Source organism: Malaclemys terrapin, chromosome 13, assembly GCF_027887155.1.
Source record: "Malaclemys terrapin pileata isolate rMalTer1 chromosome 13, rMalTer1.hap1, whole genome shotgun sequence".
Classification (NCBI taxonomy): domain Eukaryota; kingdom Metazoa; phylum Chordata; order Testudines; family Emydidae; genus Malaclemys; species Malaclemys terrapin.
Window position 1 is genome coordinate 27,059,873 of NC_071517.1, and position 22,558 is coordinate 27,082,430.

The 22,558-nt window shown below is 51.2% G+C and overlaps 1 protein-coding gene across 1 annotated transcript in view; it reads left to right on the forward strand.

Moving 5' to 3' along the window:
• The first annotated feature begins 227 nt into the window (after positions 1–227).
• The window catches only part of LOC128848343 (zinc finger protein RFP-like), a 32,162-nt gene continuing 9,831 nt past the window's right edge, over positions 228–22,558 (forward strand). The window contains exons 1-4 of the mRNA XM_054048324.1: positions 228–659; positions 13,454–13,549; positions 14,497–14,727; positions 19,191–19,213. Of these exons, the coding sequence (XP_053904299.1) occupies positions 243–659; positions 13,454–13,549; positions 14,497–14,727; positions 19,191–19,213 (767 nt within the window). The 5' untranslated portion in view covers positions 228–242. The remainder of the gene's footprint in view (positions 660–13,453; positions 13,550–14,496; positions 14,728–19,190; positions 19,214–22,558) is intronic.

A 22,558-nucleotide genomic window follows, 5' to 3' on the forward strand; every position in this document is an offset into this window, starting at 1 on the left:
CACCATCACAGGTGGGAGGTAAAGCCCCATGATCCACCAGCACAGGGGGCTGGTTGCAGTATCAGAGCCCTAGTGGTACATTTTTCACAAAAGCCTCCAGGGCTGAAATGTTACCAATTGACTCCTTCCAGCTCAACAACAGAGTCAGTGCCAGGAAGGGAAACACCCAGTTCTTGCAGGAGGGGCTTATTTCTAAGCTCAGGAAAGTGAAACTAACCCAGTTCCACTGTCCAGAGTGAGCCATGGCAGCAGAGAGCCCTGTGGAAAGTCTCCAGGAGGAAGCTACTTGTCCCATCTGTCTGGAGTATTTTAAAGACCCAGTGATTATAGACTGTGGGCACAATTTCTGCCGAGCCTGCATCACCCAGTTCTGGGAGGGATCTGACATAGATGCATCCTGCCCTCAGTGCAGAGAAATTGTGCAACAGGGAAACCTCAGGTCGAACAGGCAGCTGGCAAATGTTGTAGAAATAGCCAAACAGCTGAGTTTCCAGGCAGGAAAGGGAGCAGGAGCAGAAAGGGTGTGTGGGGAACACCTGGAAGCTCTGAAATTGTTCTGTGAAGAGGATCAAACCCTCATCTGTGTGGTGTGCGACAGGTCCCGGGCTCACAGGGCTCACACTGTGGTTCCCATAGAGGAGGCTGCCCAGGAGTACAAGGTAGGAAATTGCTGTCCAATCTCAGGTGAAATAACATTGAATTTTAATTAATTTCATCACAACTTGCCCATCACACTCAATTTCTTCCACCTACAACTATTGATGTATCTGCATCATTCAGTTCTGTCAAGAAAAATGTACAAAAATGATATTGAAAGAAATGGATAAGGCAATGTGGCAAAAGAGGCCAAATGAAGACGTTAAGATGACGGATGTGGGAAACATTTCTCTGGGGAGTTGAAGCCATTTTAAAACTGGGGAAATAAGGGAACTTTCTACCAAATGGAAGCTGTAAAATGGCCAGTGAGGTTTAAATCATGACAGCTGCAGGCTAAGCTATGTAAGGCCTTGTCTACACTACGAGAGTAGTTCGATTTTACTTAAATCGAATTTTTGGAATCGATATTGCAAAGTCGAACGTGTGTGTCCACACTAAGGACAGTAATTCGACTTTGTGAGTCCACACTAACGGGGAAAGCGTCGACATTGGAAGTGGTGCACTGTGGTCAGCTATCCCACAGTTCCCGGAGTCCCCGCTGCCCATTGGAATTCTGGGTGGAGCCGCAAATGCCTTCTGGGTAAAAAAAATGTGTCCAGGGTGCTTTTGGGTAACTGTCGTCATCCGTCCATCACTCCCGCCCTCCCTCCCTGAAAGCGCCGGCGGGAAATCAGTTCGCGCACTTTTCTAGTCAGTGACAGCGCGGACGCCACAGCACTGCGAGCATGGAGCCTGCTGCAACCATCACTGCAGTTGTGGCCGCTCTCAACGCCTCGCAACTTATCATACACCTTTCCCTGAGGCAGATGCAGAAAAGTCAGGCGAGGAGGCTACGTCAACGCGGTGATGGCTTGAAGTCTGAGAGTAGCACAGACCTCTCAGAAAGCAGGGGACCCAGTGCCGAGAACATCACGGTGGCAATGGGTCATGTTGATGCCGTGGAAAGGAGATTCTGGGCACGGGAAACAAGCACTGAGTGGTGGGACCGCATAGTGCTGCAGGTCTGGGATGAATCCCAGTGGCTGCGAAACTTTCGCATGCGGAAGGGAACTTTCCTGGAACTTTGTGAGTTGCTGTCCCCTGCCCTGAAGCGCAATGACACCCGGATGCGAGCAGCCCTGACTGTCCAGAAGCGAGTGGCCATAGCCCTGTGGAAGCTTGCAACGCCAGACAGCTACCGGTCAGTCGCGAACCAGTTTGGGGTGGGCAAATCTACCGTGGGGGTTGTTGTGATGCAAGTAGCCAAGGCAATCGTTGATGTACTGCTGCCAAAGGTAGTGACCCTGGGAAACGTGGAGGCGATCATAGATGGCTTCGCAGCGATGGGATTCCCAAACTGCGGTGGGGCCATAGATGGAACTCACATCCCTATCCTGGCACCGGAACACCAGGCCAGCCAGTACATTAACAGAAAGGGCTACTTTTCCATGGTGCTGCAAGCACTGGTGGACCACAGGGGACGTTTTACCAACATCTACGTGGGATGGCCGGGCAAGGTTCATGACGCTCGTGTTTTCAGGAACTCTGGTCTGTTTAGACGGCTGCAGCAAGGTATTTACTTCCCGGACCACAAAATAACTCTTGGGGATGTGGAGATGCCTATAGTCATCCTCGGGGACCCAGCCTACCCGCTACTGCCCTGGCTCATGAAGCCCTATACTGGCGCCCTGGACACTGAAAAAGAACTCTTCAACTACCGGCTGAGCAAGTGCAGAATGGTGGTGGAGTGTGCTTTTGGACGTCTCAAGGGGAGATGGAGAAGCTTACTGACTCGCTGTGATCTCAGCGAAACCAATATCCCCATTGTTATTGCAGCTTGCTGTGTGCTCCACAATCTCTGTGAGAGCAAGGGGGAGACCTTTATGGCGGGGTGGGAGGTTGAGGAAAATAGCCTGGCTGCTGATTACTCACATCCAGACAGCCGGGCGATTAGAAGAGACCAGCGGGAAGCGCTGTGCATCCGGAAGGCTTTGAAAGCAAAGTTCCTGAGTGAGCAGGGTAACCTGTGACTTTAAAGTTTGTGTATTGAGAAGCTAAACCTGCCCCCGTTTCTTTACCCAGTTAATGTTGACTATCCTATCCAGTTACATACCCCCTTCACCCCACTTCCAACACACGTTTCAAAATAAAAATAGTTCTACTTTGTTAAAGCACACCGTTTTCTTTAATACTGTATTCGCGGGAATTTTTTAAAACTGGGACGCAGACTGTGGTGCCGAGCGGGTGTACTGTAGTGGCGCGAATGCAGCTTCTAAACTCAAGGATTGACAGGCTCCGCTGCGGTGGGATGGTTGTTTCAACGGAGCCTGTCACCCCTCCTGATAGGGACTGTGTGTATGGGGGGGTCTATGTGACTTTGTGGCAGGGGGAGGACGGTTACAGATCCCCTGCTGTGTGGCTCTGTGATCCTGCCTAAGGACCGCCGCTTAAGATCTGTAACTGCCCTCCCCTGCCACAAAGTCACAGAGCAACCCACCCCCCACCACATAACATGAAAACAACCTCCCAGACTAACCAGGGTAACTAGTCACTGCATCACTGCACTATGTATGTGCCCTGCTGCTGTGCCTGCCCCCGACTATATACCCTGCCAAAGGTGACTGTCCTGTCGAATTACCAACCCCCTATCCCCCCCTCCTCCAAAAGAACATGATGGAAACAGTAGTTAACAGAAACGTATTTTTTATTATCAACCAAACATGGAACTGGGAAAGTGAAACTTGGACGGGGGCTTGTGTCAGGCGGGAAGGAAAGAACTTGTCAAATTTTGGGGAATGAGAGCCTTCTGCTGCTCGAGCTCTCTGCAGGGGTGGAGTGAGAGTTAGCAGGGACTCTGCCGCCTCTCCTTCTGTGCACTTTGGGTGAGGGGAGTATGGGACTTGGTGGCGGGGGAGGGCGGTTAGAGATGGACTGCAGCGGGGCTCTGTCCTCCTGCCTCCGTTCCTGCAGAACATCCACAAGGCGCCGGAGCGTGTCCGTTTGCTCCCTCATTAGTCCAAGCAGGGTTTGAGTCGCCTGCTGGTCTTCCTGACGCCACCTCTCCTCCCGATCCATGTTGGCTTGGTGCATTCGGGTCAAGTTCTCCCGCCACTGGGTCTGCTGTGCTGCCTGGGCTCTGGAGCAGGCTATAAGCTCCGAGAACATGTCCTCCCGTGTCCTCTTCTTCTTATGCCTAATCCGCGCTAGCCTCTGGGAGTGTGATGACAGGCTAGGTTGTGAGACAGTCGCAGATGGGGCTGTGGGAATGGGAAAAAGGGAGTGAATTCCTCAGAAAGATAAATGTAGTTGTGAACAAAGAACATAGTCTTTCTCTGTGAACAAGACCATGCACAGCACCTATCACATGCGCACTCAGCACAAGGTCGAATTCTCGGCCTTCGCATTCAGTGCCTGGGGTCTTCTACAGCACATTTGAGAAGCCTCTCAGGAGAACGGAATTTCTGTTGCAGGCAGACATGGTAAGCCGTAGACTTGTGGCAGCTTAAAACTTTAATATTAGCAATGGCCTCATTTCACATTGAAATCAATGTCGGTCCCTGCTGCCAGCAATTCGGCAAGCAGGAAGTCTGCTCCTGTCCCACACCCTCGCGGCTGTCCCCGGGAACGATCCCTTTCGGCTGCCCCTCTCCCGCCTCCACCGCGTGGCTGCAAACCAGCGGTTACAGTTCTGTAAAGGAACGGCAAAGCAGTCCCAACACTAACATTCCCCTTCCTCATTCAAAGCAGGTCATCATGAGCGACATCACCCTCATGAGGATCTCTGACAGCGAGAAAGAGCGAATGCTCCGGGAAAGCCTGCAAAGACCAGGGCCGTATGCCGCCATGCTGTGCAGAGCAATGATTCCAGAGTACTTGCTTGTCTCGTGGCGTGGCAACGTGTCCTACTACGGAGGACCCAATAAGGCCGCTCTCCCCAAGAACCTAATGCAGCGGATTTCCAATTACCTCCAGGAGAGCTTCCTCGAGATGTCACAGGAGGATTTCTGCTCCATCCCCGGACATATAGACCGCATTTTACTGTAGCTGCTGTAGCAGTGACTAACCAGTAGAGCGGCTTGGGCAGGACAATCATGCAAAACCGGACATTGCTAGATTTTTTTTCAATAGTTGCACTGCCCATGACTGAACCGTTAAGCTAATCAAACTAATCATGAGAAACCCATTTTTTAAATTGTTAATATTCCTGTTCTGTTACAAATAAATGTTTAGATTTTTACAACACTTACTGGCTGATCCTTCCCCAGATTCTGTGTCCGGGGTAACGGCTGGGGAGGGTTGGTAGGGGATCTCTGTAAGGGTGATGAAGAGATCCTGGCTGTCGGGGAAATCAGCGTTGTGAGCGCTGTCGACTGCCTCGTCCTCCTCATCTCCTTCCTCATCTTCCCCGTCCGCTAACATGTCCGAGGATCCAGCCGTGGACACTATCCCATCCTCAGAGTCCACGGTCACTGGTGGGGTAGTGGTGGCGGCCGCACCGAGGATGGAATGCAGTGCCTCGTAGAAACGGGATGTCTGGGGATGGGATCCGGAGCGTCCGTTTGCCTCTTTGGTCTTCTGGTAGCCTTGTCTCAGCTCCTTGATTTTCACGCGGCACTGCGTTACATCCCGGCTGTATCCTCTCTCTGCCATGTCTTTAGAGATCTTCTCGTAGATCTTTGCATTCCGTCTTTTGGATCGCAGCTCGGAAAGCACGGACTCATCGCCCCACACAGCGATGAGATCCAAGACTTCCCGATCAGTCCATGCTGGGGCCCTCTTTCTATTCTGAGATTGCACGGCCATCACTGCTGGAGAGCTCTGCATCGTTGCCAGTGCTGCTGAGCTCGCCACGATGTCCAGACAGGAAATGAGATTCAAACTGGCCAGACAGGAAAAGGAATTCAAATTCAAATTTTCCCGGGGCTTTTCCTGTGTGGCAGTTCAGAGCATCCGAGCTCGTACTGCTGTCCAGAGCGTCAACAGAGTGGTGCACTGTGGGATAGCTCCCGGAGCTATTAGCGTCGATTTCCATCCACACCTAGCCTAATTCGACATGGCCATGTCGAATTTAGCGCTACTCCCCTCGTCAGGGAGGAGTACAGAAGTCGAATTAAAGAGACCTCTATGTCGAACTAAATACCTTCGCGGTGTGGACGGGTGCAGGGTTAATTCGATGTAACGGCGCTAACTTCGACATAAACGCCTAGTGTAGACCAGGCCTGAGAGTGTTGTCTTAAGATCGGAGAAGGGGGAGTTACGATCTGTTGTTATTGCTTATTTGTATCACACTGTTTATTATTATTATTATTATTTGCATCACAGTAGTGCCTACAGATCCCAAACAAGCTCTGACCTAGATTATGCTGTGCCCTGCCCAAAACACAGTGAGGGACACTACCAGCCCAGAGCAGTTTACAGTCTAAATATCCAAGACAAATAAGGGCATGGCTACACTTGCAGATGTACAACGCTGTGAGTTAAACCAGCCCTCAGAGAGCACTGTAGGGAAAGCGCTGCAGTGTGTTCACACTATCAGCTGCAAGTGCACTGGTGTGGCCAAATTTGCTGCACTTGCAGCGGCATTGGGAGCAGTGCATTATGGGCAGCTATCCCACAGAGCACCTCTTCCCATTCTGGCACTGTGGCTTGTGGGAGGGAGGTGGGGCATTCTAGGTCCTGTCCCAATGCCCCATGATGCATTGTTTCGCATCCCAGCAATCCCTGTGCTTCCGTCCACATTTGGCACCATCTTTCAATGTTTTTTGTACTGTGCACTCTGTCTTCTCTTGCGGTCTGCGGGAATGGATCCCGAAGTGCTAAGAAATATGCTGATGGGTCTCGCCAGCACGTCATGAATGGCAGTCAAGTTATTCCTTAAGCTACAAACTGACAGTGAGGAGTCTGACGATGATGTTTGCTTGTGGCATTCACAGACATGCTCACTGCAGTGGAACGCTGCTTTTGGGCTCGGGAAACAAGCACTGAGTGGCGGGATCATATCGTCATGCAATTATGGGATGACAAGCAGTGGCTACAGAACTTTAGGATGAGAAAAGCCACTTTCATGGGAATGTGTGATGAGCTCGCCCCCACCCTGCGGCACAAGAACACGAGATTGAGAGCTGCCCTGCCGGTGGAGAGGCAGGTGGCTATTGCAATCTGGAAGCTGGCAACTCCAGACAGCTACTGATCGGTCACTAACCAGTTTGGAGTGGGAAAGTCAACCACTGGAATCGTGTTGATGCAAGTTTGCAGGGCCATTAATCACATCCTGCTCAGAAAAACCGTGACTCTGGGTAACGTGTGTAAGCAGAGTCAGGATGAGCTCTACCCTGACATCTGGTGGTGAATTATGGCAAGTGTGGAAAAGAACTCCAGGGGCTGATCTTGTTTGCATAGGCACACCCACCCGCCTGGCATGAAACAACAGCAACTGAAAGTGGTTACTTTGGCTGGTGTGGGATCCCCAGTTTCTCTGTTATCGGGGCAGGAAGAATAAAGTTTTGTTACCCTGATTCTGTGAATCAAGGCCAATGGAACTGTTGTATGACAGAAGGACTCACCATTAACTAAGTAGCACTCGCTTGACAAGGGGCATGGGTTACAAAACCTAGTGAATTGAGAGAGGTGGTGGTGTATTTGTATCTGGTGGTGTGGGCCCACTTTTGTGAGCCCCAAACACCAATTACTCCTCCTCTTCTCGGTTGAATGTCAGAGCTAACTTTGATTCCATTAGGAGTCTAGTTACAGGCTGCTGAGCTGAATTCACTTTGGGCCAATAGTGCACCAGCACTGGGGCTCCCCTACTACTAGCTGAAATCACAAAAGAGCTAAAGTTACTAAGAGCTGAGATCACTGAGTGCTGTGTTAACTTGTGGGGGAGCCTGAAGCTATATTGCTAAGCGGCTGGCGGAGCAGTTTGTGGGGAAGTGTGGAGGAGCAGCTAGCAGAGCAGAGCCTTGTGGGGACGGTTGGAGCAGCCCAAGGAACGTGGAGTGGAGCGGGGTGGAGCTGTTTGTGGGGGCAGCTCACGGGTCGGTGAGCGGAGCGGAGCAGCTGGTAGAGCAGAGCAGTTCGTGGGATGGCTGGTGGAGTGGAGCGGCTCGTGGTGAAGGCTGCGGCAGAACCCCACGGAGAGGCAGCCGGTCGGCCTCGGATCACGTAAGGTGCCCCTTAACACCCTGCGTGCCTCCCTTTGAACTCTGGGGCTGCACTAACCAGGGATAGAGACTTTGGGGGTTGTTGGACTTTTGGGACTTTGGTGATTCTTGGGTTGCTGGACCCAAGAGACTTTGAGGGTGTTGGACTTTTGGGAATTTGGGTGATTTTTGGGTTGCTGGTTTCAATAACCAACGGGAAAGGACACGGCCCAATTTGCTGGGGTGGGTCTTTGCTCATGGTTTGGTCTATGAACTCTAGTTGTGGTATTTTCCCAATTTAATGCTATGTCGTTTACCTCATGTTATTAAACATTTTCTGCTACACCGAGACTCTGTGCTTGCGAGAGGGGAAGTATTGCCTCTTCGAGGCGCCCAGGGGTGTGTGTAAGATTTTCCCAGGTCACTGGGTGGGGGCTCGAGCTGGTTTTGTGTTACGCTGTTGGGAGGGGACCCCTATGTACTGAAACCGGCCCTTGCTGCTATCAACTCGGCCTGGCAGAAGGGTTACACGTGCATGATATTGGCTGGCTTTGCACAAATGGGCTTCCCTAACTGCGAAGGGGCAATAGATGGCACTCATATTCCAATTCTGGCACCAGCCCATGTAGCCTCCGAGTACGTTAATCGGAAAGGGTATTTCTCTATGGTTCTCCAGGCGCTTGTGGATTACCATGGGCATTTCATAGACATTAAAGCAGGCTGGTCTGGAAAGGTGCATGACGCACGCATCTTTCAGAACACAGGCCTGTTCAGTAAGCTGCAAGCTGGGACTTTCTTCCCAGACCAGAAGATCACCATAGGGGAACTCAAAATGCCCATTGTGATCCCTAGAGACTCCGCTTACCCTTTAATGCCATGGCTCATGAAACCCTACACAGGGAGCCTTGACAGATTTGCGTATATCCTGTTATACTCAGCCTTCCTGTCTGGAGTGCTGTGCAATGAGTGCTGCACTTCTGGATCGCTGAAATGCATGGTGATGGGGGTTGAGTGCAGTGGGTAAGGGTCGTAGTTTGCAGGGCTGGGTGGTGAAGCTACAGGTGTTGGAGGCAGCTGGTGGCGATAAGAATCCGGATGTTGGGGAAAGTGGGTTGGAGGTGACATGGGAGCACAAGGGAAAGAGTTTTGGGACAAGGGCTGCAGATGGGGGGGCGGGCGGGCGGGCATGGAAGTGCTCAGCCTGCATTGCTACGAGCACCTGTATCGAGTCTGCTTGGTGCTCCATAATGCTTAGCAGCCGCTCCATACTTTGTTGCTGGTGATCTGCATTCTGCTGGCGGAGCCTCCTTTCACTCTTCCACCACTCCTGCGCTTTTTGATTTTTATTAAGGGACTGCTGCATTATTTCATGCAGCATGTCCTCTTTGCTTCTACGTGGCCGCTTCCTAATTATTTGGAGTCTTTTGGCCATTCATAACAAGGCCAAAAGACTCCAAAAAGAAGAGATCTGTAAAGCCAAAATACAACCCTTAACAGAGGCAGCTTTGTTCACACCAGACAGAGCAATGATTCGGCCTTATTGAAAGACAAGCACAGTTTACGCAATAGCAGAAATTGCCCATCCCAAAGCGAGTGCGCATAACCCACAGGAGCCCTAAAATGGTGAGTAAGCACAGGGGCAAGAAGGACTGATTGTTTCACGGCCATACTGTCCTCTGGGCTTCTGTGCCTTGGGGAGAGCCAACAGCTGCAGGAGGGCCCTATACTAAACGCTAAGAAGATTTTCTACAGGAGTTCATCCTGGAAGATATCTCGCTGCTGAGGGTGACCCGGGAAGCAAGGGAGGGTCTTCTACTACAATGTGGCTTCCACCCTGGCCCATATGCAGCTTGTGTGCAGCAATGGTTCCCCTGCCCCTCACGGCACAGTGGCTCAGACATGTTAGCCTTACTGGGACAAGGAGGACAGTAGCTCTGCCAAGGAACCTGCGCAAGCGGATTGCCCAGTTTCTGCATGAGACCTTTGAAGAGATCACTGAGGTCAATTACCATGATGTGAGAGAGCACATAACGCCCTATTCCACATCTAGACATGCATGCAGCCCTAACCTTCCTCGCCCCAAGAGCCCACACCGAACAACTTCCTTCCCAAAATAAAAGCCACTTACCAGGCACCTCCTCTGTTCTTTCCCAAGCACCGGCTGCTGCGACTGGCTACATTCCTCCTGGAAACATTTCCTGGCTGCATGCATCTAGGGACGCCAGGGTGTCTCCCTCCTCCTCAGCACCTTCACTCCTGCTTTCCTCCTCCTCCTCCTCCTCCTGCCTTGTTGAACTGGGTTCTGACTTGTCCATGGTGGTCTTCGGAATGGAGGTGGGGTTGCCCCCAAGTATTGCGTCCAGCTCTTTGTAGAAACGGCAGGTCACGGGCAGCACCAGAGCGGTGGTTTGCCTCGCAGGCTTTGTGCTAGGCATTCCGCAGCTCCTTCACTTTAACCCTGCACTGCCGTGCGTCCCAGTCATGGCCCCTTTCCATCATGTCCCTTGATATCTGCCCGAAGATATTGTAATTCCTACTGCTAGAGCACAGCTGGGACTGGACAGCTTCCTCCCCCAAACACTGATGAGGTCCAGCATCTCGCCATTGCTCCATATTGGGGCTCGCCTGGCACGTGGAGGCATGGTCACCTGGAAAGATTCACTGAGAGCACTCCATGCCTTGCTGACCAAACAGGAAGGGGATTTTCAAAATTCCCAGAGAATTTAAAGGGCGGGTCTGATGGTTGGTCACCTGAGGGCAGGGCAATAGAGTTCAAAGTGATGACCAGAGTGGCTAGAACAGGCATTGTGGGACACTTCTGGAGGCTGATCAGAGTGCATTAATAGACCAGGGCATCCACACTGGTCCAGCCAGGGCACATCAAATGTTATGCTTCTCATTGAGGTGGATTACCAGGAGCGCTCCAGCTGCGGAGTCTGGGCGCTCTACGTGCGTTGCCAGTATGGACGCATCATGAATTAGGGTGCCCGGGGCTGCTTTAATGTGCTCTAACTCGCAAGTGTAACCATGTCCTAAAAAGAGGGAGGGGAAATAGAGGCACAGAGAGGGGAACTTACATGTTTAACCGAGCTGAGAATAGAACCTAAGTATCCTAAGGCCCAGGGTAGTGCTCCCATCTCAGTAGTACCTTGTACTGATGAAGTATGGCCATTAGGAGGGAAAGACACCTTGGTTAGGGTCCCAGGCTGAGAAGGGAGATGAGGTTTCCCATGGGATGTTGAATTTCTGTCCTGCTCCATGAGGGTTTAAACTCAGATGCTGGTCTGCACTAGAGGAGGTCACTGTGCTAAACACTATGTGGACCCCAAGGACTTTGAGTCCACATACAAAAGGTCCATGCCAAGCACCACTGGGATTAGACTGGATTGCAGCAAAACTAACCCCTGGGTGGTGCTACCCTGTGTCAGGCTGAAGAACCAGCCGAAGTGGTTCCATTAGTCCTTACACTGCTCTCCCACAGTGCGACATTTTGAAATCTCTAGAACCCATTGCTTCAGAGAGCTTTGCTGGGAGCTGGGGAACAGCTACCCAGGTGGCATTGCAACTGGAAGGGTTCAGGACAGTACTAGGGCAAACCAACCCCAACCATTCTTAACAAAAATCAGCACATCTAATGGGGTTTGCCCTAGTGCTCAGGCCAGTTCTGTCAAACCAATTCAGTCCCCAGGGCTTCAGGGCTGACTTCTGGAATCTCCCCAAATCTACTGCTCCTGGGTGCTTTGCTAGGAACTGTGGGGTAGCTACACAGAAGCATTGCCACTGAAAGGGTTTAGGGCAGATTAAGGCAAACTTCAATCATCCTGAACACAAATCAGCACTCTAACAGGGTTTGACCTATTGCTTATACCAGTTCAATACACTCCCCATGGGGTCAGGGCTGGAGTTCAATGGGAGCGGGGGCGGCTCTAGGCACCAGCAAAGCAAGCACGTGCTTGGGGCAGCCCATTTGCAGGGGCGGCAGGGATCCAGCATGAGAGCTGAGAACCAACAGGGGGCCCTGGGAGCTGTAGTTTCTTGGTTAGCTCCCTGCCTATAGAGCCAGCCCTGGAGCAGGGCAAGAACTACATTTCCCAGCATTCCCTTGGCCACTACCAACAGGAAAGAGGGGGAGGGAGTGAGGAAGCTGAGACCTCATGCTACAGCCTGCTTTGAATGGAGAGCTGCACTGGGAAGGTAGGGATACCATATTTTAACATTCAAAAAATAGGACACTCCACGGGAAGGGAGGGTAGCCCCACCCTGCCACCATCCACTCCCTCCGACTGCCCCCCCCCCAGAAACCCCAACCCATCCAACCCCCCTGCTCCCTGTCCCCTGATCATCCCCTCCCCTCCCGGGACCCCTGCCCCAACTGCTCCCCAGGACCCCACCCCCTATCTAAGCCCCACTGATCCTTGTCCCCAACTGCCCCCTCCTGAGACCCCCCCCCAACTTTCCCCCTAGGACTCCACTCCATACCTGTCCCCTGACAAACCCCTAGGACTCCCATGCCTATCCAACCGCTGCCTGTCCCCTGACTGCCCCCCCAACCCCTGACCCACCTAACCCCCCCTTCTCCCTGCCCCTGACTGCCCCCCCCGGAACCCTCTACCCCTTCTCCAATCCTCCAGCCCCCTTACCGTGCCACTCAGACCAGCGTTTCTGGCTTTGCGCAGCGCCAGACATGCTGCTGCATACATGCTGCTGTGCTCCCCTGCGGAGCCACAGGCCCCCCGCCCCCCTCAGCACCTGCCTTCCGGATTTGAACACCTCAAAATTCAGGAGTGCTCAAGCTGTTTGTGCAGCTGTTACTTCATTTCTCCCAAATCAAATCTACTGATCCACTGTAACTTGCTGTAGAAAAAGTAGGATAAAATTGAGCAAGGAATGCTTCCCAGTGGTTATTAGGACTGGAATTGCTATTTTCAACAGCCATTGCCTTTTTGTTTGTTTGTTTGTTTGTTTAAAAGGAAGACAGTGATATTGCATTGGCAAATTCCCCATAGAAAGAAAGAGTGGAACAAAAGAATAATAAAGGCACCTCAACTTTTCCTCATTTATGTAGGACAGTCTTATAATATGCATCCAGATATCCTCCAATCACACAAGCTGAAAATTGTTCCACTTTACTGCAGTTCTGTAACCATGCGGGAACCAGTCCTGTCTGTGTTCTGTGCACATCTAAAATTCCTGCTGAATGACCTGCCCTGGGAGCGAGTTACCAGTGACCCAGGGCTGCGACGGAAGGAGGGTGCGGGTGGGGGGGTGGGGAGAGCCCAGGGCAGGGGAGGCACGAGGTGTGTGTGTGGGGGACAATGGTGGGGGGTTAGAGGGGAGCCCAGAGCTGGGGCGGCAGGGTGTGTGTGTGTGTGTGGGGTGAGAGCTCAGGGCTGGGGCGGCAGGGGGGTACGGGTGGTGGGGGAGAGCCCAGGGTTGGGGCGGCAGGGGGGTGCGGCGAGGAACCCAGGGCTGGGACGGGGGGCAGCCAAATTTTTGTTTGCTTGGGGCTGCAAAAAACCTAGAGCCGACCCTGAATGGGAGATAAGCCCCTTTAAGATTCCCAGCCCATATTTCCAGCCCTGTATCACTGCGTAAGTTAAACTTTCACAAAAATAGGTTAATTGATTCCCCACTCTCACCCTTACATCAAACCACCCAAATAATTTCTGTTCCTTCAGGAAAAAATCCAGGCCCATTTGAAGACTCTGAGGGAAGAGAGAGAAAAGCTCCTGAGATTTAAAGTGACTGGAGAGGAGAAGAGCTGGGAGTATCTGGTAGGAGCCCATTGTTATTAACTTGCAGGCACTTGCAGTGGGATGTCTGTTTGGGGGAAGATTCCTCTGTGCCCTTGAGGAATGTGGCCTTCTTTCTGTTTTTCCATGACCATGGATTGCTGTGTTAGAGTTATGTGTTTGTATGCATACATACACAGAGCCTGAAAAATCCTCTCCCAGGATCAGGATCACATTATATTCTGCAGAATCTAAGCTTCCATTTAAAATAATGAGTTAATTGCTAGCGCTTGTACCTTTCACTATACTCCTCCCAAGGTGAGCGGTCTATGGCTAGATCTACACTACCCGCCTGAATCGGTGGGTAGAAATCGACCTCTCGGGGATCGATTTATCGCGTCCCAATGGGACGCGACAATCGATCCCCGAATCGACGCCCTTACTCCACCAGCGGAGGTGGGAGTAAGCGCTGTCGACGGGAAGCCGCAGAGGTCGATTTTGCCGCCATCCCTACAGCGGGGTAAGTCGGCTGCGATACGTCGAATTCAGCTACGCTATTCCTGTAGCTGAATTTGCGTATCTTAAATCGACCCCCCCCCCTGTAGTGTAGATGTAGCCTTAATCTCATGCAATGCTGTCTGCCCATGTCTGCAGACATTTCTGGGGTTGTTTAATTCTTTTTTCTCCCCTGGCATCTCTGTCAATGTAGGGCTCAGTCTTGCCTGCTGCTTCTCTGGATCAGGATAGGCACATGCCTCTGATAACACAGTGTGCTGGCTATGTCAGACATGGAAACATACCAGAAAGAGATATTGGGGCCAAATGGGAAGGTGTTAGAAAATCCTCTCCAAATTAACGACAGGGTATAGTCATGTGTATAGATCTTACAGTTTGCAAAGAAATTCTCTCTCTTGCACACTCAGCACTCCATGAAAGGACCCTAGAATCTTCTTTATAACCCTTACCTGTTCTTTCCTTTAAAAAAATAGATACAGACACAAACCAAGAGGCAAAAGATTGTGTCTGAATTTCAGCAACTGCAGCAGTTCCTAGAGGAACAAGAGCGACTCCTGTTGGCCCATCTAGAAAATCTAGAAAAGGAGATTGTGAAGATACAGAATGACAATGTTACTAAACTCTCTGAGGAGATTTCCTGTCTCAGTGACCTGATCAGTGAGATGGAGGAGAAGTGTCAGAAGCCAGCAAGTGAATTCCTGCAGGTGAGACTCAGTTAGAAATACCCCAGATCCCACCACAGGGACAGGACAGCTCCTAAATCATGGGCACTGGAGTCCAGCAGTCAGAGATTACAGTGTAACTCACTTTGTGCATTGCTTACATTAATTATTGCTGCTCTTTGAAGAGCTCAGGGCTGGCCTTACCATGAGGTGAACTGAGGCAGCCGCCTCAGGTGCCAGACTGTGGTGGCGGGGGAGAGGGGGGCGCCAGATCACCCAAGTCAAATATCGGGACGCGGCGGGGTGGGGGTGTGTGACGCGGGAGGGGGGCGTGGCGGGGGGTGGGGCCAAAAAAAAAAACACACCTTCCTCCGCAAGCGCTGGAGGGAGGCCCGGGAGACTCAGGGGAAGCGAGACTCAGGGGAAGCGCGGGGCCGGGGTGAGTAAGAGTCCGGCCTGGTCCCGAGCAGGCAGGACTCAGTTGAGTGGTAAGGAGAGGAGGGGGGCGGCCCGCGGGGCCAGGCGGTGGCTGTTCTCACCCCCAGGCAGCGGGACTCGGGAGCAGCCGCTGCTGCAGCTCCCACTGCCGCGGGGGGAGGAAGCGGCCATGGCGCTTGGCGGCTGCGGCTCTGGCGCCCCCGAACCCCCCGAGCCGGGGCCTGCTGCGGGGACCCAGTAGCGCGCACGCTGCGCCCAGCCCAGCCCCTGGCCAGTTGCGTCTGGGCTGCTGCCCAGCTGGTGCTATTGCGCGGCAGCCCCGGAGTGGGGGCAGCAGGCCCCAGCCTCCCCGTCCCGCAGGGGAACGAACGGGGCTGGGCGGCCGCGCCGCGATAGCACCAGCTGGGCAGCAGCCCAGATGCTGGCCAGGGGCTGGGCGCAGCGTACGCGCTGCTGGGTCCCTGCAGCAGGCCCGGGGGGTTCGGGGGCGCCAGAGCACTTCCGGGCTCCAGGCTCCGGCGCATTTCCTTGTTTGTCCAGTGTCCCGACCGCACGTCGGTCGGGACGCGGGACAAACAAGGAAATATCGGGACAGTCCCGATAAAATCGGGACGTCTGGTCACCCTAGGCGCCACTAGGACCCAGAGGCTAGAATATTGTGTCTGCTGCTGGTGCATATGTATTCTCTCTGCTCTAGTTGCACAGAGATGGTGGAGTGCTGTGCTGGAGAAAGGAGGGCACAAGAGACATAACAGAAAGCAGCAGGAGCTGCAGGGAGAGAGAGGAGGAGGAGCCTCTTATGTCCCTCTCTAGCACCCCCAGGAGCCTGGACTGATTAACACCAGCTTCTCAGGGAGCTTCCTGTTTCCTACTGCTTCCCTGAACCCCCTTGAGGAGAACAGGCAGTCAACTGAAGTAGTAGGAGCAAGTTAGGCCCTTAAGATGCTGATATCTTCCCTCACTCAGGCTCTGCTACCAGCCTGCTTATTTGTCCCCTTCAATTGAGTGTTGAGAGCCACTATAGCTTGCACAGAACAGCAGTCATGAGTGAAAGAAGAAAACGCCCCTCTGGGACAGCATTCAGAAAAAGAAAGAAAGCAAAGGAAGCTTTTCTATCTAAGCAGGAAGGAGCTCTCCTGAGATACATAGACACAAATGTTCACGGTGAGCCTTCTGGCCCCAGTGAGGATGTGAGTGGTGAGGAGATGCCTGATCTTCTAGTTAGAGTGCAGGTGACCTGACAGCTACTGCAGCATCTATATCTCTATCTCAAATGGATGTAACCAGGCACATTCCTGAAGAAAAGTGTAGATCAGAGAAGAGTGTGGTGGAGGTTCAAGAAACAGTTGCTGCTGAGTTTAGTTCCTTAAGTCTAGATGATCCAGAACTGTGGACCCACTTGAGTAGTAGCCTGAGGGACTTCTTTGTACTGCATGGGCCACAGCAAGTGAAAAACTTCATGTTCCCCAAAGACAATGAAAATAGAAGTTTCCATCCAACACATTACTGGTGTGAAATCCCCAATGGTAACAAAGTTGAGAGGCCCTGGTTTATGTACTCAAAAACCCAGAATGCTGCATACTGTTTTTGTTGCAAACTCTTCCAGTCTAATATTCCAGCCACATTGGGTTCTACAGAAACAAAGGACTGGAAAAATCTGGGTAGAAATCTGGCATGCCTTGAGAAGGCAGCAAATCACCAGAGAGCATTCCATAGGTGGAAAGAGCTTGAGATGAAACTAAGGTTAAAGGCCACCATAGATGATCAGCATCAAGAGAAGATTGCATCAGAGTCTCTTTACTGGCAAAATGTTCTGAAAAGGCTCATTGCCATTGTGAGAATGCTTGCTAGCATTGCGTGGCACTTTAGATCAGCTGTATGTGCCAAACAATGGAAACTTCCTTAAAATTGTGGAGCTGATGGCTGAGTTTGATGCTGTACTCCAGGAGCATCTAAAAAGAGTCACCACCCAAGAAATGTACACACACCACTACCTTGGAAAAACAATTCAAAATGAGATCATACAGTTACTGGCAACAAAAGTCAAACAGAAGATTGTGGCAGATCTAAAGTCAGCAAGATATTACTCTGTTATTCTGGACTGCACACCTGACATCAGCCATATGGAACAAGTTACTTTAGTGGTGCGTTTTGTAACAACAGAACCTAGTGAAAATGTCCCTGCAGTGGTGACTGTCAGAGAGCATTTTCTAGAATTTATTGACATTGATGATACTACAGGAGCTGGTATGACAGATGTGCTCCTTAAAAAGCTGGAAGATATGGGAATTGCGATAGCTGACATGAGAAGTCAGGGCTACGATAATGGTGCCAACATGAGAGGAAAGAACAGAGGAGAGCAGACACAGATCTGAGAGTTAAACCCTCGAGCTATTTTTGTCCCTGCAGTTCTCATTCATTGAACTTGGTGGTCAGTGATGCAGCATCAGCTTCTAGTGAGGCTGCTGCATTTTTTTATGTAATTCAAAGCATCTATGTATTTTTCTCTGCATCAACTCATCAATGGCAAATTTTGAAACAACATCTGGGAACATCCTCTCTGACACCGAAACCACTGAGTGCCACACAATGGGAAAGTCGAGTGGAGGCGATAAAGCCTATCAAACACCCAATTGGGAACATAGATGATGCCGTAGTTGCCATTATGGAGGATAATGCTATGACAGGAACTGTTCGTGGGAGAACAGTGGCAGAGGGAAATAGAATCACCAGAAACATACATAACTTCAAATTTCTGTGTGTCTTAGTGTTGTGGCATGACATACTCTTTGAAATAAATGTTGTAAGCAAGAGACTCCAAGGTGATGACCTTGATATATCTGGAGCAATGGAACAACTGGACAAAGCAAAGTCGTACCTACAGTCTTACCGGTCAGATGAGGGATTTCAAAACGTTCTGAAGAGTGCACTGAAGTTGGCAGAGGAACTTCACAGTGAAGTTATTTTCCCACCCATTGAAGAATACACGAGTCACCGAAGAAGATATTTTGATTACGAGGCACAGGGTAATCCCATAAGAGACCCCAAACAACAATTCAAAGTTGAATTATTTAACCAAGTGCTAGATTGTGCAATACAGTCAGTTGAAGAATGCTTCATGCAACTCAAGGAACACAACAGTATATTTGGGATGTTGTATGATATTCCAAAACTCCTCACTTTACCTGAAGAAGACCTACAGCAGCAATGCAGGGCACTAGAGACAGTGTTGACACATGATGACATGCGCAATATTGATGCGAGTGACTTAGGTGATGAACTGATAGCCTTTCAAGATACATTTCAGTAGGATCAACTCCAAAGGCTGTTCTGGAATATATGTGCACAAATAAGATGACCACTCTCTTTCCAAATGCTTTTGTTGCTCTACGCATACTTCTAACAGTTCCTGTAACAGTTGCCAGTGGAGAACGCAGCTTCTCCAAGCTGAAGTTAATAAAAACACATCTACGCTCTACAATGACACAGGAGAGGTTGGTCGGCCTTGCAACCATCTCAATAGAGCATGAGCTGGCCCCGACTGTAGACCTTCAGGAAGCAGTTCAAATCTTTGCAACCAAGAAGGCAGGGAAAGCACCACTTTGATTATTCAAACAGATAAAAATGCCAATGTTTACTATGCAGACAAGAAAAGTTACATTTGCTGTTTAGGTGTTTGAAAGTTAAGTGTTACTTAAAATTTTTGAACAAGGCATTTTAAGTTGTTAGTTCTCCTTTAGTGGGGTAGGTAGCAGAGCAGTACCATGAGAGGAGTAGAACAGGAAGAAGGCAGAATTGAGACCTTTCAAAGTTTTGGTCCAAGCGAGAGGGTATGGGGGCATCATTTGAGCTCCCCGCCTCAGGTGCCAAAATGTTGTGGGCCAGCCCTGGAAGAGCTACAAACTCATTTATGTCAGAGATGTCAGTCAACTCAGCAGATCCATGGCTCTGAAGCCAGGGCAGTGCCTCTTTTCCCCATAGCTGAAAAATGGCTTCCCTGGTATCCCCAGTGTATGACATCATGGCATGTGGCACTAAGGTTGTTTTTCTCTCTCTTTCCTCTCTAGGATTTCAGAAACATCTTGAGCAGGTAGGTGGCTCTCTCTCACTCTGCCTCATGCTTCACAATGCTGTTGTAAGTGGCAGGGCTGGATTAAGGCAGGGGTTTAAGGGGCTGCAGCCCAGGGCCCCAGAATAAGGGGTCGCCGCAACAGGCCTACCAACAGGGGGGTTAAGAGAGGGCAATTGCCCAGGGGCCCAGGCAATTTAAAAGGGCCTGGGGGTCCCTGGCCACCACCGCTGCCAGCAGCTCAGCAGGGCTAAGACAGCTTCCTGCCCGCCCATTCCACGCCACTCCCGGAAGCGGCTAGCACGTCTCTGTGGCCCTTGAGGGGGGGGTGTCTCCACTCACTGCTCCTCCCTGAGCGCCAACTCTGCAGCTCCCATTGGCCAGGAACTGCAGCCAATGGGAGCTGCAGGTGGGCGCCCATGGGCAGCGGCTCACTGCGGAGACTCCTTGGCCCCCCTCCTAGGATCCGCTGCCAGAGGGGTGTGCCAGTCGCGTTTGGGAGCCGCCCGAGATGAGGGATGATCCTCTGACCCTCTCTTGCACTCCCACCCCCTGCCATAGCCTAGAGCCCACACTCCGCACACAAACTCCATACTAAAGCCCGCATCTCCTCCCGTACATAAACTCCTTCCCAGAGCCCACACCCCCCTCCGACAGGGGCCCCATATAATCTAATAGTCCCAGGCCCACAGCAGAGTTAATCTGACCCTGGTAAGCAGGGAAATAAACCTGCTATTGTGGGGAACTTTCCTGGCTTATACACTACCCTGGTGAAATGGGCTAGCGAAAGGATCTGAGTCCTTGCTCCCACTTCCTTTACCCAGAGGCTTGCCTGACCTTGAGGGCTCCCCTTCCACTCTCCTGTGTGGCAGAGTCCTTGTAACCCCAACAAGGCTGGGCCCAGAATTCCTGGGGGCTTGATCCCCAACTTTCTCGTAGTCACTTAAGGCAGAGGCCAGAGTATCCCCACTCCTGGGTGCTCTCTCCACACTGGCCCAGGATTCGGGCTCGACCTCCAACCTTGTTGTGGTCACTTAGGGTAGGGCCTATGGTATCCCCACTCCGGGGTGCCCTCTCCACACTGTACACTTCCCTGACCCCCACTGATCATTACATACAGTTCAAAGCAAATAAATTTATTAAAAAGCAATCAATTTAAACAAAAAGGAAAACAATGGGAAAGGTTAAAGGAAAACATATCACCCTGCTCTGTGGCATGGGGACATCACAAACAGCTGTCTCTGGAATGTAAGGGCAGTTCACAGTCTGTTTCTCACATGTCCCAGGCCTCCTTCTCAGGCCCTGGCCGTGCTGCAGGGATGCTGTGGATCGGACACATGCTCTGGCGGTGGCCACATGCCTTCATGCTCTAGGTGGCAGGACCCTTCTTCCCAGCGTCAGGTCCCACATCGGGATTATGATCCCCCTCCAAGACTGGCCTGCAAGGGGCCCACTGCCCAGGGTCCCCTCTCACTCTATCCAGCTGGCTGCTCACCACACCTGACTCCGGACTGCTCCAGTCCCACTCTGCATCAGCACTGATGCTGCTCTGCCTCCAGCTCCTTGGGCTACTTTTCGGCCCCTCTGGCTCTGGTTGTTTCAGTTCTCCCAGCACAGATCTCTTGGGCCTGCTTCTGTGTCTCTGCTCCCAGCACAGATCTGCTCCCTGGGATGCTTCTCTGGTTCTCTCTGGCTGGCACACCCCTGCTCCCCAGCTCAGCTTGGGGCCCTGCTTTCTCCTTAGCTCGGCCCCTTCTGTCTAGTCTGACCCAGGCAATTCCAGCTCACCCAGAGGACAGGAATCCCCTGGCATCCTGACTCCCTCATTAGCCTGCCCGCCCTGTCAAGAAGGCTGACCTGGAGCATTGGCCTCTCCCCATCCCCTCTGGGGATTGTCAGTCGCAGGGTCCTCATTTCCCATTGACCCTTCCCCTTTCTTTTGCTACTGAGAGCTAGCCAACCAGAAAACCTCCACTGAGTTTTAGTAAGGGGCCAACAGTCCCTTTACATTCCCCCGTGCTAAAATTCTGCCTCAGACACAATATTCACACCAGTACATCTGGGCTACATGTTAACAACATATACCCACATCATATTGTATAAAAAAAATCCCATTAACAATTAACAAAAGAACATGTAACATATTTAACATTTTTCAGAGTAGCAGCCATGTTAGTCTGTATCCGCAAAAAGAACAGGAGTACTTGTGGCACCTTAGAGACTAACAAATTTATTAGAGCATAAGCTTTCGTGGGCTGCATCCGAAGAAGTGGGCAGTAGCCTACGAAAGCTTATGCTCTAATAAATTTGTTATTAACATTCTGTGTCTACTTCCTTCTACTATACATGATAATATTAATTAAAACACTATATAGAACCAATAACATACTCATCTCTTAAGTTTAACAGGCAGTACACCCTTAGGCTAGGTCTATACTACCCGCCTGAATCGGCGGGTAGAAATCGACCTCTCGGGGATCGATTTATCGCGTCCCATTGGGACGCGACAATCGATCCCCGAATCGGCGCTCTTACTCCACCAGCGGAGGTGGTAGTAAGCACCGCCGACAAAAAGCCGCAGAAGTCGATTTTGCCGCCGTCCTCACAACGGGGTAAGTCGGCTGCGATACGTCGAATTCAGCTACGCTATTCACGTAGCTGAATTTGCGTATCTTAAATCGACTCCCCCCTGTAGTGTAGATGTACCCTTAGTAGTTCTCTGGGATCTTCTTAAGACTGATGGTTCATTACCCATATTTTCTATTCCCCTGTCCCCTGGTAATAACAGATCAATTCAAGGGATCTGGCCATTTTCGTCAGGGTTTGGGTTTGCCACACTGGTTTCAGTTTCCTCAGGAAATGCTGCTCTATGCCTTCTATGAGCTCTGGTTAGTCTAATAGTCTAATGTTTTAGCTGGTCCCTATGTACTAATCTCTCAGGACCTCCTTTCCCAGGCTGGATAGTGTAAGCAGCAATTCAGGATTGTTGTGTGTCACCACAGTGTGGGGATTTGACTCCCATTTGTCCTGTATTTTATTATGTCTCTGGCGTCTATGGTTATGAACTGGTACACAGTCACCAGGTCTGATGAGAGCCCCACTGGACTTGTGATCATAAGTCCTTTTCCTAATTTGGGCTGGGCCTTTAGTTGTACTGAGAGCAACTTTGCCACCTGTCTTTGGCCTGTCATGGACACCTTTGACCCAGTCATCAAAATTGGTCACCTCATCCATAGAAAAGACTTCTTGATGTTTCTCTGGCAACGCCCTCAAGTTAGCCACCTGTGCAGGAATCAGCCCCTCGTGTGCCGCTTGAACTGCAACTGGCAGTCTCCCACCACATCTTTCTTGAGGAAAGGTAACTTG